General features: G+C 42.1%; 1 protein-coding gene across 1 annotated transcript in view; it reads right to left on the reverse strand.

Moving 5' to 3' along the window:
* Positions 1-17,778, reverse strand: part of LOC147267811 (arf-GAP with coiled-coil, ANK repeat and PH domain-containing protein 3-like) — a 58,628-nt gene that overhangs the window by 8,800 nt on the left and 32,050 nt on the right. Inside the window, exons 3-17 of the mRNA XM_086198888.1 lie at positions 17,639-17,758; positions 17,123-17,176; positions 12,927-12,985; positions 12,295-12,478; positions 12,089-12,133; positions 11,867-11,962; positions 11,490-11,564; positions 9,789-9,800; positions 2,448-2,560; positions 2,164-2,215; positions 1,889-1,989; positions 746-857; positions 426-658; positions 269-338; positions 18-112 (exon numbers count right to left, since the gene is read on the reverse strand). Coding sequence (XP_086055014.1) covers positions 18-112; positions 269-338; positions 426-658; positions 746-857; positions 1,889-1,989; positions 2,164-2,215; positions 2,448-2,560; positions 9,789-9,800; positions 11,490-11,564; positions 11,867-11,962; positions 12,089-12,133; positions 12,295-12,478; positions 12,927-12,985; positions 17,123-17,176; positions 17,639-17,758 — 1,421 coding nt within the window. The remainder of the gene's footprint in view (positions 1-17; positions 113-268; positions 339-425; positions 659-745; positions 858-1,888; positions 1,990-2,163; positions 2,216-2,447; positions 2,561-9,788; positions 9,801-11,489; positions 11,565-11,866; positions 11,963-12,088; positions 12,134-12,294; positions 12,479-12,926; positions 12,986-17,122; positions 17,177-17,638; positions 17,759-17,778) is intronic.

Consider the following 17,778-nt stretch of genomic DNA (forward strand, 5'->3'; position numbering starts at 1 on the left):
AATATCCTGACTCTGACCTTGTACTGGATGGTCCAGGTTTTTTCGCTCCGAGCTCCTCACAGGTTCCTTCATAAATTTGGTTGATCACATTGTTCCCCAATTCACACATTAGCTGCACAGGGGAAGGAGGTACAGGAGGAGAGGCAGTGGAGACCGAAAAAGAGAAGTAAAAAGTAAAAAATCAAAACGATTCACAACGGGGTAAAAAATGCACCTCCTACAAGACAGAAGAGTATAAGCTGAATGTGAATGTACTTGTGAGACCCACCTTGAGTAATTCTGGCTCCCATGAGTCTAGTGTGAGTGAACGCACTTTAGAGCAATGCACCCCAAGACTCCTGGAAGACGCAGAGGGAACATACACATTAGCATATATCTACTGTGACCTGTCCTATTCCACACTGACCAGGAAATATAGGACTGACCGGTGGATCCCTGAGCACTCGATGCAGAGCAGCACTCCGAGGTTGATGGAAGCCCAGCAGGGAGCTGTTTGGCTGCAGTCACAGCACAATTCGTTGCCTGGCAGGCTCTGTACCCGCTGGAGAAGGCTCTCCCCCCCTCCCCTCACTCCCTTATCTGCCCTCTCCCCCCTCTCTCTGGGTTCGCTGGCAGAGTCGATGCTGCTGGTGGAGGGTGAGGCGGTCCGGTCCAGACGCTGATCAGACAGGTAAGATTTTCATGAAGATTTCTCAACACTATAAATCGTGCCTGTCTATGATGATGTGACCAAGTGTGTGAATACCTCAATGTAATAGTTGTCGGTGATCTCTTTGTAAGCAGAGGCGATGCTGGCCTGGACAGCCTGGATCCAGGCCTGCCGCAGCTTCTCAGACTCAGCCTGCAGCATACAGCTCCTACAGGGTGACAGAGGACAGCTTTAAAAACTATCCAGTGTTGGACAGCTACCCGAAGTCTGTGCCTCCTAATCAGAATGACCTACAGTATGAAACACTGTCAACTAAAGAAATCAAAAGAATAACAGAATGTTGTCTGGTAATGTTGTTAAGTGGTGGAGGATCATGGGACTTACTGTCTATTAAACTTCCACCGTACAGCAAAAAATCCTGTCCAGACAAGCTAAAGATTTAATCATGTTACATTTAATCACCTGATGTTGTTTAAGAATGATGAAACAGTCTCTAGTAAGAGCTTCATGTCAATTTGTTACGTTAGCAAGGTGGCTCATAGGCACGTGACCAAATAAATTGCGCATTTTCACTGAAGACATTTCTGCATATTTCTGAATTTGAGCATTGTTGGGAACATTTGGAATCATGTAAAATAATTCAACAGAATATATAGCACAAGTCTAGTCATTTGTTTTATGGAAGTTTTAATGCGACAACGTTTTAATAGGATACCTTAAAGTTAAAGCAATGAGTTGTCGTCACAGGATTTACTGCAGTCAAAATTTGTGGTGCTGGACCTCTCGAATTTATTTGAGCACATCAAATAAAGGTAGGGCCCACAATTTGTTTGTATAGCAGACATCGAAAATACCATTTAAAATCATGACTGACATTAAAGGATCATTTAGGAAATGGTAAAGTGGCAGGGTATTACTCTAGAATTTCAAGATTTTTACATTCTTGTTCATAATTTGATTTATTTTTATGAACATAGATGAGTTATTTCAATGGAGGGAAAGTACTTTGTGACACACCAGTATGAGGAAAATGTGGCATTCCCATGTAATGAGGTAAGTACAGGTGCTAAACAAGCAACTAATAATTTCTGCTTAATCACTGTCCAGCACTGACAGCTTCCTTTAACCAGAGTTAGCCTGATGTAGCGGATGATGCTATATTTAAACTAAGAGGGGGAGCTGATACAGAAAGCTTAGAAAGTTTATTATGTTGAGACACAAATAGACACAGAAACTTACTTAGTGGGTGACACCACCTCAAAGCAGAACCTCCGCTCATTATCCTCACAAGGTTTGACGGAGCACAGCCTCAGGTCCTCCACCACCACCGTCAAAGAGTCCTGTCATCATCAGAAGGAGTGTCACAGCAACTCAACAAAGCAGCCTCCTCACAACTGAACCCTTCCTCATCCACAGACATGCACACTTGTAATAATGACATCAAACTCTGCATCTACCCGGCAAAGAAGTGAAATAACACAACACATGTTAAGTATACAGAAATCCAATTGTACCTTGAGTTTCTTTTGGTAGACCAGTTGGCTGTTTTGTATAGAAAACCACCGCCTTGATGGGGAGGAAAGTACAGAATTAGACAGAGACAGGACTGCAAACTGCAATCAACGGATTAAAAGTAACTTTATATGCAAATCAAGGGGCTCCTATATTGTTGCGTTCCACTGTTCTTGCATGTTTTGTGTGTTAGGTCTGGTTACCTTACGCACTTAATTTGGATTAGCATTTGAAGAGTTAATGCCTGCTCTTTTTTTTTATTCACACTAGTCTGTCATCACTTCACCTGTTCCAGGTCTTGAAAGCATTGCTGGCCCTCTTGAAGAGGTAGCCCTCCATGACCACGCCGTTGGGGGCATCGACATTGAACTCCAACTTTGGGTCATCGTAGGAAAAGTCCTGTAGCAACAACACAAGTGCAAAACATTAGTGGCCCCTCATCTGCGTAGGCCCATACAAGCGAGAGTGAGTTTTCACTGTGATGACCACTGCAGTCCTCCTTCGATCTCAGTTTCATGTTCTACAGCAGTCTCGAAAGAAATAGTGACATTTTTTAAAGTGTAAGTTCAAACTTTAATTGCGACATTCTATATTTCCTCATGAATGTGTTCCCTCACAAACCCCTATCTCCATCCTCCCCACACCTACCATCTGTTCATCACGTTACCCTCAAAGGAAACATCAAATCTGCACCTTTCAATCTGTCAACTAAAACCTTCTCTACTTTCTTGTCCACACAGAGTTGGAATTCCCAAGAAATATAACTAGATCCTGACGCCACTTGCTGCATGAGGTGGAAGACAAAAGGACAAGTATTTAAATGAGAGCCAACACTAATACAGAGTTTCACTATTGTTGAAGCCTTTAGTTTGAGGCAAGGTGATACAGGGCATATGGCAAGGTGCACACAAACACACACACACACACACACACACACACACACACACACACACTATTTGATCTCTCTGGAAGATCAGCATATATGAGACAATAGAAATGCGATATGTGGTTTTGTGATACCAGACCAAAGCTGCCACATGCATTTTGAACATCATGTGTGTAGTTTTTCCAGGTTCCAGGTGTATATGCGCGCACACACACAGATGCACCAAAACACCATATTATATATATATATGTGTGTGTGTGTGTGTATGTATGTATGTATGTGTGTATATGTATGTATGTGTGTGTGAGCATTTCATAACACTGAGGAAGCAACACTAGAAAAAGACTGTTAAATGTATTTTTTTCCAACAGTGTTCATTAAATTGTATCTGTAATAAGGAAAATAAGAAGGTCATAGAACTAGCTCACTAAAAAAAATCACCAAACAGGCATGTATTGCTTAAACTGAAGAGACAAAAAATAATAATAATCAAACACCTAGTATGCAACTCAGGTTTAGAGAATATGGGACAAATGAAAACATTTGCTAAATAGCATCCTCAAACATCCATGACGACACGTGTCACTCTCACTCATCAACTTCTGTCCTTCTCCGCCATGAGTCTAACCTCAACCACAACGCTGCTGACCCCAGACCAGTGTTGGAAACGAAATACCTCCGCTTCTACTCCTCCACCTTGCTACAATAGCGCTCCTCACCAGAGTGAAGTCCAGTCGGCCAAATATCTTCATCCTCACCACGCTGGCGTCCAAAAGCATGGCAAACTCAGCAATAGTTAGTTACAAATATTTATAACTTAAATTCAAGAACTTACTGACTTAAATAATACAAATGCTGATATGAAAGGTTGAATAAAGAGCATTTCTAAAATAATGTCACAAGGAGAGCAGCGGGTAAACCGGGAGCACCGCGCGCATCCCTCCGCCGTCGGGACTGTCAGTCAACAGCAGAGCGCTCGTGCCGTTCCTTCACTGCACGCACGCACGCACCTGCAGACATCTCCGGCCGCGTGCGCTCATTAGCATACAGCTGTCAGCCCTCGTGACCCGCTGACCTCCCCGCGGCTGCCGCACATCAAACGCTTCCTTTCGCCAAGATGTGCACATGCGCCTCCGCCTCTCTCCACAATTTAAGGGTCCCCTCTAACCCCCGGAGCCATTCTGGAGCCCGGGGTTTCATCCGCAGCTCTGGAAGATTCAGCTTTCCATCTGTCCGCGGCTCTCAAAACTATTCCTGCTTAATCAGGCTAACGTTATTGCTCCCCAAACGCCAGGCTGGCGCCCCCTCTTCCCACCTTAAATCAGCCAGGACCCTGGAAGAATGCAGCGTACAAGTGGGTGCCAGAGCTCCATAGGAGGGCCCCCCAGCCCCAAGTGAAAGCATATTACAGATAATAGAATTGTTTAATAGAACATCGACTCCCAGTGAGGAAGTGGGATCTGTGTACTGGGCCATACTGTTAAATAATAAACTCTTTCACAAAAAGTAGCACCTGCAGAGGCAAACTGAGTTTTCATAACGTCAACTGTTTAATTATTATGGAACATTAACCCTCTATGTGAGTGTTAAGGTACCACAAGCAAGGTTGTCTGTTGTTCTTACTCATTTGTTTGAGGGGTACTGTCAAATGCTGGCAATTAAAATAAAATTCAACTGCAAATGTATATTAAAAAAAAGATTAAAAATACAGGGGAACATCCTGCGTTTGATAGGCTGTTGAGATGAGACATGACAAGCTGTGCCAGAACGACTCCAGAAACCTGGAAGTGAGCTGAACGTCTGCCTCCCTTGTGTCAAAGTCAAGAGGATTTTTGAATGGGCGTTTGATTAAATGCCTGAAAAAATGTCTGTGGTTCTCGCTAAAGTTTTGATTTGTATTCTACATTATAAAATCCATCTGCAGCATAAACAAGCCGAGCTAGCTGTCATGACGACGTGTCTATGGTGTAGTTCATTCACAACATCATTTTAGCTTTCTACCGCTAATTATTGAATTTGGGCTTTCGTAAATGAAAGTTTTGATCATTTTTTGGATTAGCTTGCTGAAGACAACATCAAACTGTTGTTCGTCACTGAGTTTATTTCAGAAATGAATGAAAATCCAGTTTAAAAATCCCTTCTTTTTTTTCTTCTGGGCAACTCCCAGCGATGCTAACATCCTGGCCGGCCTGCTCTCTGTAGGGCTGCAGAGCAGCTGGCTACTGGATGGAGGCGCATCACTGCTTTGACTTGTCAGATTATGACAGTAAAACATAGTCTGCATTGTATCTGAATTAACGTTATATTTTTACCCTCTCATTCCACTGAGTTCACTCTTATTTGATCTCTTTTCTCTATTTATGTCTCTCTCATATAACAAAGTTGTACAGCCAAGCACTGAAACAATGGAGGAGGAGAGACGTGAGGCGACAATCCCCCCGGGAGTCACAATGAAGTCCTGCACGCACAAAAGACGGCTGTGAAAGAAGAGCGAGAGAAGAGGAAGGCAGCATGGGATCTGAGGAGGGAGAGTAAAATAAAGAGTGGGAGGGATCGCAAATTTAACAAAAACAGTGAACGTGAGGGTGAAAATAACGGCGAGGAACTAAACCAGAAAAACAGCAGTGTGTTGAAGGTGCGTGCACGCGTCTTTCTCTTCGTCTTTATCGCCAATCCTTTAACACCTCACATCATTTCCACCTGGCAGATTTTAAACTTTCTCGTCTAAACACCTTCCTCTCCTCAAACGTCCATCTTCCTCCTCCATGCAGCCAACTCCCCGATCGTCTTCAGTTAACTTGACTCATTAATAAACGATGCATTGCATCTATAATTCACAAATGCTGCTGTTCCTGAGCCTAGAAATTTGCATACAGCAGGAGAAGTTTTATTTTTTTAAAGAAGGAATAATGGTTTGACGGCTCATGGCAACATTTATTCCAGCATCTTGTGATGCCTCCTGCATTTTTATGCCTCCATGATCGTGAGTCGTGAGTTGGAGACGTTATGTTTCTGCGTTGTCTGTTGGTCTGTCTGTCCCAATCTCTTCAGCATGATATCTCAGGAATTCCTTGAGAAAATTTCTTCAACTTTGGCACAAATGTTCACTGGGATTCCTGAATGAACAAGGGATTTAGGAGGTCAGAGGTCGAGGTCACACATACACCATATCTTAGGAATGCAGCCAGGGAAATTCTGCATATTTGACACAGACGTCCACCGGGACATCTGCAATGCAGTATTTCTAGTTTTTGTTACTTTCTTTCCTTCTGCAATGTCAACTGCAGTTGCAAAACCAAAGAGAGCCCTGGAGTTTGACCTGATGTAACATTCCAGCAGCATTCATGTGTTCTATTTTGATTCTTAACTATTTCTCCTGTTGTAACTGTCCAGTTTTAAATGTTCTTTTATTGCCTGTTCTTTGATTTACTGTATTATATTTTCCCATAAAGTACTTTGAATTACCTTTGTAAGAACTGTGCTACAAAAATAAACTTTCCTTGCCTCTTGGTGTTGATATTTATATAAAAATGATTATGATTATTGCTGGAAAATCACTCTAAAATACTGCCTTATATTCCCCGCATTTGCTTGAAAGTAAATTCTCTCACATTTTGTCTTTCTTCTCCATCACTCTCCGTTTCTCTTTTTTAACTTTCCAGCTTGGTCGGACAAAGTTCTCTCAGCAATCATCCATCAATCAGGCTGATCCACTACATAGCTGAGAATTCAGAACGTGAATGGCAACGTGAATGAATCTGCATTTTCGAGAATCAATAATATTGAAGGAAGGAGATTTAAATGCTGAGACCAAAAAAAAAAAAAAAAAAAGCAACAGTGGCTGCAGTGTCTTCAAGCACATGTTAGAAGTACTGCATGCTTATAATAAAGCATTAAATCTTTGTACTGCAGTCTTCATGGCCGGCATGGCTGACTAATCCACAGGGTTAACCAGATCAAACAGCGGAGCAGCAGAGATATGAAAATATCTGGTAGACAGACTTCTTTTTGATCCGAGGGTGAAAACTTGCTTTAGAGGTTAAGATTAGCATCAGGTTTAGGTTCAGTTTAGGACTGAGTGAAGAAACTAATTTGTTACGAAGTCACTATGCAGAAAACTCTGGCTGCACTGTCCAAGAAGGTGACACCTTTCCTGTAGATGAGCACAAGCTACACAGTGTAAAGAGAGTGTTTATGGAGAAGAAAAGAAGAAGAAAGACATGCCAGTCAGAGCGAGAAACAGGCAGAAATGACGTTGGTGCACCCAGAGAGAGAAGACTTAGTACACTCACGTACAAAAAATACTGCTTTTGACTGTATTAAACTGATTTGCCAGCAAATACAAATGTAAGGTTCTCTTCCTTTGGCTGTGCTGCACCTCTTCACTAAGTTTGGTGAAAAAAATTCCTCGTAGTTTTTGTGCAATCCTGCTGACAGACACAACTGACAATACAACAGCGTGTCATTGCCAGTGTTTTGTTTGCTTTTAACAATGACGCTTCTGGACAAACCCCCATACACAACACTCCCGTGATGAAGGCATCACCCAGCACAAACACACACTCCATCACTACAGACGGCATTGCATCGACTTCGACCAACCTGACCCCTAAACCAAGTTTTACCTTGAAACTTTGTGATTTATCCTCTTATCGTGTTTATGCGTAAGAGAGGCGAGTACCCAGAGATTTATGTCCCCCTCAGCAGAAGTGACACACACACACACACACGCACACACACACACGCACGCACGCACACACGCACGCACGCACACACACACATACATACACACACACCATCTGCAAAAACAATGGCAAACAGCCCATTGATTCATGTTTATGGTCATCACATGCTGGCTGCTGCCTGACCATAAACCTGCTCTTCACAAACCAGTCAAGCAACCACAGTGGGGTCGTTACTTACTATCTTTGTGGGGACCAGCCAGAGACTCCCTTGCTACTTTAACTATATCCAACACATCTGAAGTCTTCTTCAGGCCGAAAGCCCCAATCGGATTTTCGGCGCATCCAGATTGTATCCAGAATATACAGTCATTGACAGAAATCTTCTTGGATAAGGACAAAGTAACGTAAAATGGCATATAACTTAATTTCTTATCAATCAATTGTTACAATAAATGGTCCATTTTAATATGAAGCGCTTTCACGTTAATAACTGGGTGCAAAATGAAACTGTCAGAAAGTGTCCTGATGTTCACAGCTTGGTGACGCCCGTAACATCTGTTTATGCAAGGACAAAAGTCTTGTCGCATCTTTAAATTATTCAACCAATCACAGATTAGAGCTTCACCTGTGACAAATACTGTAATAAACACATTCCCAGGTGAGTATAAAAAGAACCCCAGCACACCAGACCTTCATGTGAAGTGCAATCTGACCTCTGACAAGACGCCAAAGATTCAAACACAGACCAAAGTGCTGGTCATCAAGAGCCTGAAGACCAAGTCTGCTGCAAAGGTGACAGATATCCTCAATGTATCCAGGATAAAAAAAGATTTGAAGGAACTGGTAACGTTCATGACAGGCCTAGGTCAGGCAACTGTTTGTCTCTTTCGCAGTCCAGGGTCAGCCCCTTTGGCAAATGCAGCAGAGCTACATGAGAAGTGGTCACCAGAAACCCCCGTAATTACAAGAATCCTCTCCTGCAGTGGTCTTCATGGCCAAATTAGTGCATTAAACAGAGGACAACAACAACAACAACAAAAAAAGTGTCGCATTCGCCCACAGCTTGCAGAAAGGATGGACAGTGGAAAAGTGGCAGAAGGCTGATTTTTATGATGAATCATCCTTTGAAATGCATCCCAGTCGCAGCAAATACTGCAGAAAACCTGTTGGAACCTGCATGACTTCAACTAATCAACTACAAGTCAAGTCATTATTTGTTGCTCCTACAACTTGGATAAGTGACAAGACTTTTGTCAGGGACTGTATTTTGACAGTCTGGACATCCCCCCCCCCCCCCCCCCAAAAAAAAGTGAAATAAGTTTAATACAAATCTGATCAAGAACATATCTGGAAAAGGATTAAAATCATTCGCGACATGTTTCTCTGTAGATGCTGTCAGCCTTTGGTTTGTGTCTTGAGTTGATGGGCCTTGACACAACAAATCAAACCTCAACACTTGTGTGTAACTGTGGCAACAGAAAACAAAGATCTGATCTGAGAGACAGACGAGTGAGGCTTATTCCTGGCTTTGTCTATGGGAAGCTCAGTCTAGAATATTTAACCTCAACCCCCCCCCAAAAAAAACCCCAAACAAATCTTAACCCCAAACAGCCATTTAGAGTTTCAGGGTATAAAATTATGGCCCCAAAACGCATGTTGGAAAAAAAAAATTAAATAGGCCGCAACTTCACCCGCGCACAAATGCCAGTTCACAACTTAGAAGTGCAGAAGTTGTAGCTGGCACTCACACCGATGAAGTGTGACAGTTGTGATTGAAGTATCATCAATTTGGGAACAAATACATTTTTCTTTACTGGTTGCTTGATTGATTAAGAGACTCTTTGATTACAGCTGCAGTGATCGTTGTTGCTTAAAGACCTCAGAGGACTGAAAAAAGAGCTTAATATCACACAATGCAACAAACCACCCTCCATTTCAAGCTTAAAACATCAAAAAGATGACCATTTTTATTCATTCAGTGCGGTACAGGACGTGTAATATACGGGTTATGGATGAATTTGAGGATTCAAATTTAAATTCAAAGAAAAAAACTCACCTGCATCAGAGTCTGGAAGACGAATTTGGATCAGATGAGGGCCAAGGGACAGAGAAAGAGAAATGGTATTTAATAATTTCACATTAAACTGATAATTTACATTTCATTACAACAGTTTGTCTGAATGGACAGATTTCGTGAGAGAACCTGAGACATGAAGAGTGTTATTTCAGTTTAAAAGGATAAACAAAATCAGGTCGGATCAGATTTAAGATTAAAAGACAAGAGGATTGCTGAGAGGCCATGAGGTCGGGCACAGAGTCATTTGTGGAGTCTGGTAGGAAGCCTCCACTTGGCAAGAAAATCGATCAGAAGGATGAGCCAAGTTGGGCAGCAAAACAGAGGAGTTTTTGGCATCTCTTCAGGTAACAGATGGATGATCTTTGTGTATTTGTGTGGAGCCGATCTGCTGGGCAGTGTAAGGAAAAGGATTGTTCGTATTCAGCGGAGGGAGCCATAAAATAGATATATCAAACTGTCTTTGCGGGAACTACTTTGCCTTTTAAATTCTTCATTTGAACCACGAGGTAAAAAAAATGATGAAGCACTATGTTGTAATTATTTTGGGAGCTTTGTTTGTGCCAAAGTGATAAAAGAGAAGTCAGCTCAAGCCACAGAACAAAGATGTAAAAATAATTCAAAGCTTAGGTGGAAAACTTTCAGTGGAACAAGGCATTTGATGCGAGCTTAGATAAATCTATTTATTTTTTATTAAGCCTCTTTGAAAAAGGAAGCTACTGTCGGAGCGATACTTCACCCAAAAAGACTATCTTGCCTTCCAATTTCTTACAAATAGGTGTCCTGAGCACACAAAGTTGTTTTTTTACTCCTGCATCTCTTCTTCATGTCTCCAGAAGTCAGAAAACCACGTCTATTTAGCTTGAAGCTTATGGAGACAAACTAGAACCAACAGCAAAACTGCCAAAAATGTCAGTTCGCAAACTCTTAAGCCCATCATCAGTACAATGTATGTTTGTTATGCATTCGTTTGCTCACTTATCCACACCCCCGCACACCCCCAACAACAACAACAACGACAACAATAATGCATGCTGCTACACTGACGTGAACAAGCATCACGGAGCGCAACTAGCTGGTGCATTAAATGAACCGACTCGGAGATGTTACAGTCTGTTTCTAACCCAAATCTATGGATTTCTAAATTACTGACCACACAGTTAAAACAAGAAGACGTGGATTGTACTGGATGATGCACTTGAGAGAGTGTAAACAGACAATTTTAGCAGTTTTACTCTTGTTTCGTTGTTGTAGCTGTGGATAGCCATCAGTAGCCATTAGCCTCTAGCCAAATGTACACGACTGGCCCTTTCTGCATTCTGGAGTCACATAGAAGTGATGTAAGAGGCAAAAAAATATTTTTGTGAACTCGATACATCTTATTTGTGAGTTCTTGCAAAAAAAAAAAAAAAAGAACATCACTTTTTAGTATTTCTAGTATAGTTTAAGATAATTGTGTTGTAGACATGTCTTAAAATGTATTGTATCAAAATATACAAGAGGAACCAGAGGAAAGTATTACTCAGCATGTTGTTTTGCTTCCATGGAAGGAGGGGAGAAGTGTTTCTGGATGTATTTTACAGCCTGAGTCTGCCCAGATGCCCGCTGTTACTCTTTAACCAATACACATTAAGTGACAAACATGACGATAGCAGTAAGATAAGAGTTGCGTTGTTGACTCACTCTCTGCTGGATGAGGGCATGTTTGTGCTCCAGCTCTCTCTTCTCCATCGCCGAGTCGATGACCAGCTGATCCAGCTGCACAAAACCCAGTGAGACAGGCAAATGAAAACGTGAGAACAGGATTGTGTTGCAACCAAGAATGAAAATGAAATAACCTACAGATGCTCCAACATCTGGTTGGGACTGAATGAACAATTGTTGGATTGTTCCACTGTGTATTATTTGCCAAAAGTGCTTTTCGCCATATGGGGTGCTGTAACTGCAGTAAAAGGAGTTGATATCGCTGTTTGTGTGTGTGTGTGTGTGTGTGTGTGTGTGTCCATAATTGATCATGCATGACCCCACGTGTGTGTGCTGTTTTCGCTTATTTTGGTCACCTGAGCAGCCAGCTTTTTCATGTAGGGGTCAATCTCATCCAAGATGTTGAAACCTTGTTGGAAAAGAGTGTATTGGGCACGCATGAAGGACAGCATCTGCACGAGGAGAGGAAAGATGGAATACCGTGTTACTGAGATAATTCCCAAACACACACATAAATAAACATGTGAAACTCATACAGCAATGGTCAGATGTTAATGACATAAATCTGGGTTACTCACTGCATCCAGGATTTCAAACTTTTTCTTGGCCTGAAGCACATTAATCTGCCAAAAAAAAATGCAGTTTATTTAAATTGGCACTTTAAAAGTGCTGTCTATGCTGTGTATTGGAGTATCATGAGCTCTCCTCTACTTGGCCCCCAGTAGTTGTTGAGTATTAGCGCCACCCATTGGTCAACACTGGTAATATCAAGTGGGAGTTTCACCTGTAATACATAATCCAGAGCCAAGTGTCTGAAGGCCTTGCGGCTCAGGATGAGGGCCTGTGTGGCTTCCTCTGCCTCGTGGACCTTGTTCCTGGGTGCCTGGGCATTCTTCACCTGTGCAAGTTCCATGTCTTCACGCACCCGATCAAACTGCTTTTTGGTGTCCTTGAACTTGCGCACGTCCCTGGTGGAGGGAGGGAGAGGGACAAAATCAGTATTTGATCAGTCAGAAACTCAAACACTGTCCACCCAATTCAAAATTCACTGAGCCTCTGAACCCCCCTGGTGATGGAACTGCACTGATTTTGACCATTTTTAAATGTGTAAGTTCCCAAACTTTGAAAAGGATCATCATTACATCATTAATTATAATTATGGCATTAAGTTTATTGATCCAAATATGCAGAATTAAATCCGATTAATTTTTGATTTCAATGGTTCATGTAATTTTGACAGATGCATTTAACCCTTTCATATATATACACAGTATATATATAAATATATATAGTATATATATATATATATATATACACACACACACACATAATATATATTCATACACACACACATATATGTATATGTGTGTTTGTGTGAGTGTGTGTTCTATCTACGCAGCAGGAGGAAGCACTTACTCTTTAATGAAAGTGTGGAGCTGCTGCTTGATTGATCTCTGAGCCTGGTCGAACAAAATCTGTGAACGATGGAAGTGACAGAGGTGGAAACATGAAAATTCATAACAGCCACAGAGCACAACAGTTGAACAATTTCAACTCAGTATTTAGTGTGGTCAGTACTTTAGTATTTAGTGCTCTGTCGTATTGTAGTGCTCAACATACAAGTTGTGAATCCTGTAGTTATGGCTACTAACCACAAGATGGCAATATAAACCTTTCACATTATTGGAGGATTATGACACGAGAGGGGAATACATGAGAGGACATGCTTATCCTAACCACTACACACATAAACGCTCACCCTGAACACTGATGGGGACAGGCCATCCCCAATGAACCACTCTGAAGTCAAACTTAATTTTTCCACCATTTCAGAGGACATTATACTCACTTACAAACATTTCCTGGGGACTCATGCTACATCAGAACTTCACTCTCAAATGGAAGGTAGCTCACACCCCTCACTTGACATCTTTGAGTAAACGCTGCTCTGTCTTGCTTTGTTACTCATACTTTCTTATTCTATCTTAAAAGTGGTTTATTTTATTTTTTCCTGTTTTATCTAAATGTCCTTGTAAATAATTTTGTTCAACCATTGTTGTTTGCTTTTGACTAAAGATACACACACACACAAGTTTTAACCACAAGCATTAGGTTAAGGTATTGCTGTGCTTGGTCACGCCCAGGTCTTCTAGGCATGTAAACATCTTCCAGGCATCCAGAGCCTCCTGGGCCTCGTATAACATAACACAACACACACACACACACACACACACACACACACACACACACACTTTAACTGTCAACTCACTCTGTGACGTGAATCTGTGACTAGTGTGTCTGATTCAAACCACATGCTTCCCCAGATGTGAACGGCTTCTCAAAAGTGCTATCTTTCTCTCTCTCTCTCACACACACACATTTCATTCATATGACTCCAGAGTGATTTCTCCACCTGACTAAGCCTGATTAGGAAATGTCTCTCTGGAGAGGTTGCAACAGGCTTGAGAAGCCCAAAGGCAACACGTGATGTGTTTAAAGGAATGTTATATCGAACACATGGACCTTACATGAAAATGGACACGTCTCTTTCATCAAACTGTATTACCATCATCAAGGACCTCGGGGAAACTGATGGTGTGCTTGATCGTATGTGTGAATCCAATTTAAAGGAGAGAAGAAAAGGTTGTGAGAGGACAAGAAGAAGAACTGACAAAGTTTCGAAGGAAAAGCATCCTCCTTCTTTATGATTTTATTATATTTTGTTCCAAAATCTAGATAAATATCACAATACACTGCAATTAAATTCACTCTCAATTTACGAATAGAAGAAACTCTTTTCTGTTTGATGAAGATCCATTTCTTTGGATATTTATCAAAAAAATATTCAGAGGCTATTCAAATTAAATATTTATGAAAAGGATGTTAAAGCAGGATTCACTCCTCTGGATTTGTCTATTTATACATCCATCCATCCATCTATCCATTTTCTACCACTTATCCTGTTAAGGGTCACGGGGGGGCTGGATCCTATCCCAGCAGCCTTCAGGTGAGAGGCAGGGTTCACCCTGGACAGGTCACCAGTCCATCACAGGGCCAACACATAGAGACAGACAACCATTCACACTCACAGTCACACCTACAGTCAATTTAGAGAATCAATCAGCCTCGTCCTCTCTTGATGTCTTTGGACTGTGGGAGGAAGCTGGAGTACCAGAGAGAACCCACACAGGAACAGGGAGAACATGTGGACTCACACAGAAAGATCCTGTGATGGAGCTGGGACTGGAACCTGGAACCGTCTTGCTGTGAGGCAACAGCGCCCTTGTCTTTCTATATTGATGATGTTCTGCTCCACTATGATGTGTGCTTGATTAGATCACCACCCCACTTCATTTATTCAATATTACATTGTTATTTTGTCAAACCTTCCACTGTTTTTGATGGCGATTCTGTCATGTGAGTCAGTTTTAGGGAGGATGAAACAAGCAAATGCATTCACAAAATGTTTGAAAATAACTGATGGAGCAGTAAGACACTTCCACAAAAAAAATATTCTTTCTCTTCAATCTGTCTTGTTCTATTCTCATATTTTTCATTCATTCATGCCCCTGGTCTGAATCCAGCAGTTCAATCCTCGGCTTTGCAGTCATCTCCAACACAACCTGCTTCTCCATCTATCCTCCCTCCTCTGTGGCTTCCCCTTCACTTACCTTTCACCACACAGGCCTCCCACTCCTCTACTAATGCCCAGGAGTTTCACTAACAGCCGTTTGGCTGGACCTTATGAATGGAGGGATGGAGGGAGGCGAGGGGAGGACAGAGCGAGGAAAAATCTGCCTTTGTTCGACCACCCACTGATGCACGTTCTCTCCTCAGACACAAAGAGAAGACCCTCTATAATAATCTGCTGCTTCATAGCACTATAAACAAATGTGTTTCCCTTCACCCAAACAAGCTGCCAAATCTGAACAGATTAGAATCGTATCACAGTGGATCTTCACGCAGAAAAATTTGCTGTTTTGTTCCTGAGCAGGACCGATCTGTAATAACAACTACAGATGTTCTCAAATGTGGGAAGAGTGTGTTGTAGACGCGTGTTGGGTCATGACCAGCAGGACACCGTAATCTACAGCAGGTTTGGGTGGAACATTTGGATCAGTGTCCAATGTCTGTAGGATGGAGTCTGGTTTTGATTTCTTTCTTTGGACTGGTAGTCTCACCATCGAGGAAAGAACCAAAACTTCCTTTTATACAGCAGAAATAGTCCAGAGCCCTTTAACTTACTGTGTGTACCGAGATTTACATTTCAGTGCGATAAGAATACGATTTTATCTCAACAAGGGTCTTCAAGGACAGAGAGGAGCATATTAATTGTTGCACGAGCTGGGAGAGGTTGAATTTGAACGATATTAAGATGTTTATCTCCAAAATTAAAAAAGAGGCGATGCAGATTTTACCCATGATGCTCTGGTTTTACACTTCAGCCTGTGAAAACAGTTGTCTTCATGTCCTCTGAGGTATTGGATCAAGCTTTCCAAAAATGATCCAGATGATGTCATCAGGAGTCCAACTGTGCGTTCAAGAGCAACTGGGAAATGGGAAAGTTCCAACCTCGTAGGTGGGAAAAAAACCTTGTATGAACTTGGAATATTCCATAAAGACAGTGGGATGTCTGACATCACTTGACAAGGCAGCGTTTGTCAAAATGAAGCTGCTCCACACACAAATAAATCACTTTGTGTAGTAACAGAGGTCAAATACTCATCACCACAGTTGAATCCGATGTCCAAAAATATGTCCCGCTGTAAACTTCGGTAAGTATGTTGATGTTATGCTGCTAGTTTATTGTGCAGCTAATAAAGCAACCAACAGTCAAAGCTGACAGATATCAGATGTAACATGGACCCCTGAGCGTCATGTAATCTCTGTTTGGTTTATTATAGCTGATGATGAGGATGTTTATATATTCTGACAGCAGAAATAGAGCAGATTTGCTGACTCCACACTGGTTACTGGGAGTGGGACATTAAAAGGGGGAGCATTTCCAATTCTGATCCGGCTGGAGTTGCAATCATTGAGTTGCTTTGCAGGAAACGTATTTCAGGAACTTTTGATCCACACTGGAAACCCATCAGTTGCAATATTCTTTTTAGAAATGTGTTCAATACCAACTCACCGGGGTGCTTGATCATTTGTGGAGTGACTGCAGGTGCACACACACACACACACACACACACCTGAGTGAATCAAAGTGACCGACTGACCGTGGCAACACTTGAGGAGTGAAGCTCAGCAGTACCAAGAGAGGAGCTGACACTCTCTTTAAATGAGATTTGTGGAAATTTGTGACCAGGCCTGTGATGTCATCCGGCTCTATGGGAACACTTGGTAAAGGCTTGTTTCCATCACCTCAGAGGACATTACACCGACTTCCATTCATTTCCTGGAGAATTAACCTCAACATATCCATGATTTTCCCAATCCTGACCCTTTCCTCAAGGACTGTCTTCACCTGAAAAATGTAAAGCTGTATGGAGAGAGGTCACACTGCAAAGAGATTTCTGTCCTCAACAGTAAGACCGCACAGAACTGAGTGAAAGCAATCAGAATCTGTGTGTGTGTGTGTGTGTGTGTGTGTAAAACTGTCTTACCATGTGGTAGTTGACGATCTCCTGAAGGCTCTCCCCACACTTTTCAAGGCATTCCTGCACAAATACAAAAACTCCAAGTGAGCTCAAATTTCCTTTTTTTTTTTTAATCATTTGTTTATTTCAAGTACATTTCAGGTTGAACAGTTCGAGTCTCCACTATTTAACCCTCAAGCTATCAAGATGACAGGCTATCTACTGTTTTGGTAGAGGGAGACGATGAAACAGCGCTCTGGTCTCTGAGCTTCCGACCATGTAAAACTAATGGCACAACCATCTCCTGTGTGAGCGGCGTCTCGTGTCTCAGCAGCTGCTCGACTGTGTCTGGACATCACTGTTTATACTGCTCACACTGATTCATGTGGGGAATCACTGGAATGTCCTCCTACAGGATTGATAGATGAGCGGCGGTTCTTCGGGATCCTCAACCCAGTGCGCAGTGTTTATATTTCGGTCGCTAACATCTCTCTCTGATTCCACACAAGCTTTATGGAGACATGGCTGCTCCTATATACTCACCGATATCATCTCCTCTTTCTTGCACTGCTGGGACAGGTCCTTGATGCCGTTGACAAAGAGCTTGTTGGCGCTGACATAGGCCCTGCCAGCCTCGATCATCCCGCTGCACAGCTTCACCAGCTAGGAGGTGCCGTATAAAA

This window comes from Aulostomus chinensis, chromosome 3, assembly GCF_037954235.1.
Source record: "Aulostomus chinensis isolate RoL2024-O1b breed Wild chromosome 3, RoL_Achi_v1.0, whole genome shotgun sequence".
NCBI lineage: Eukaryota > Metazoa > Chordata > Actinopteri > Syngnathiformes > Aulostomidae > Aulostomus > Aulostomus chinensis.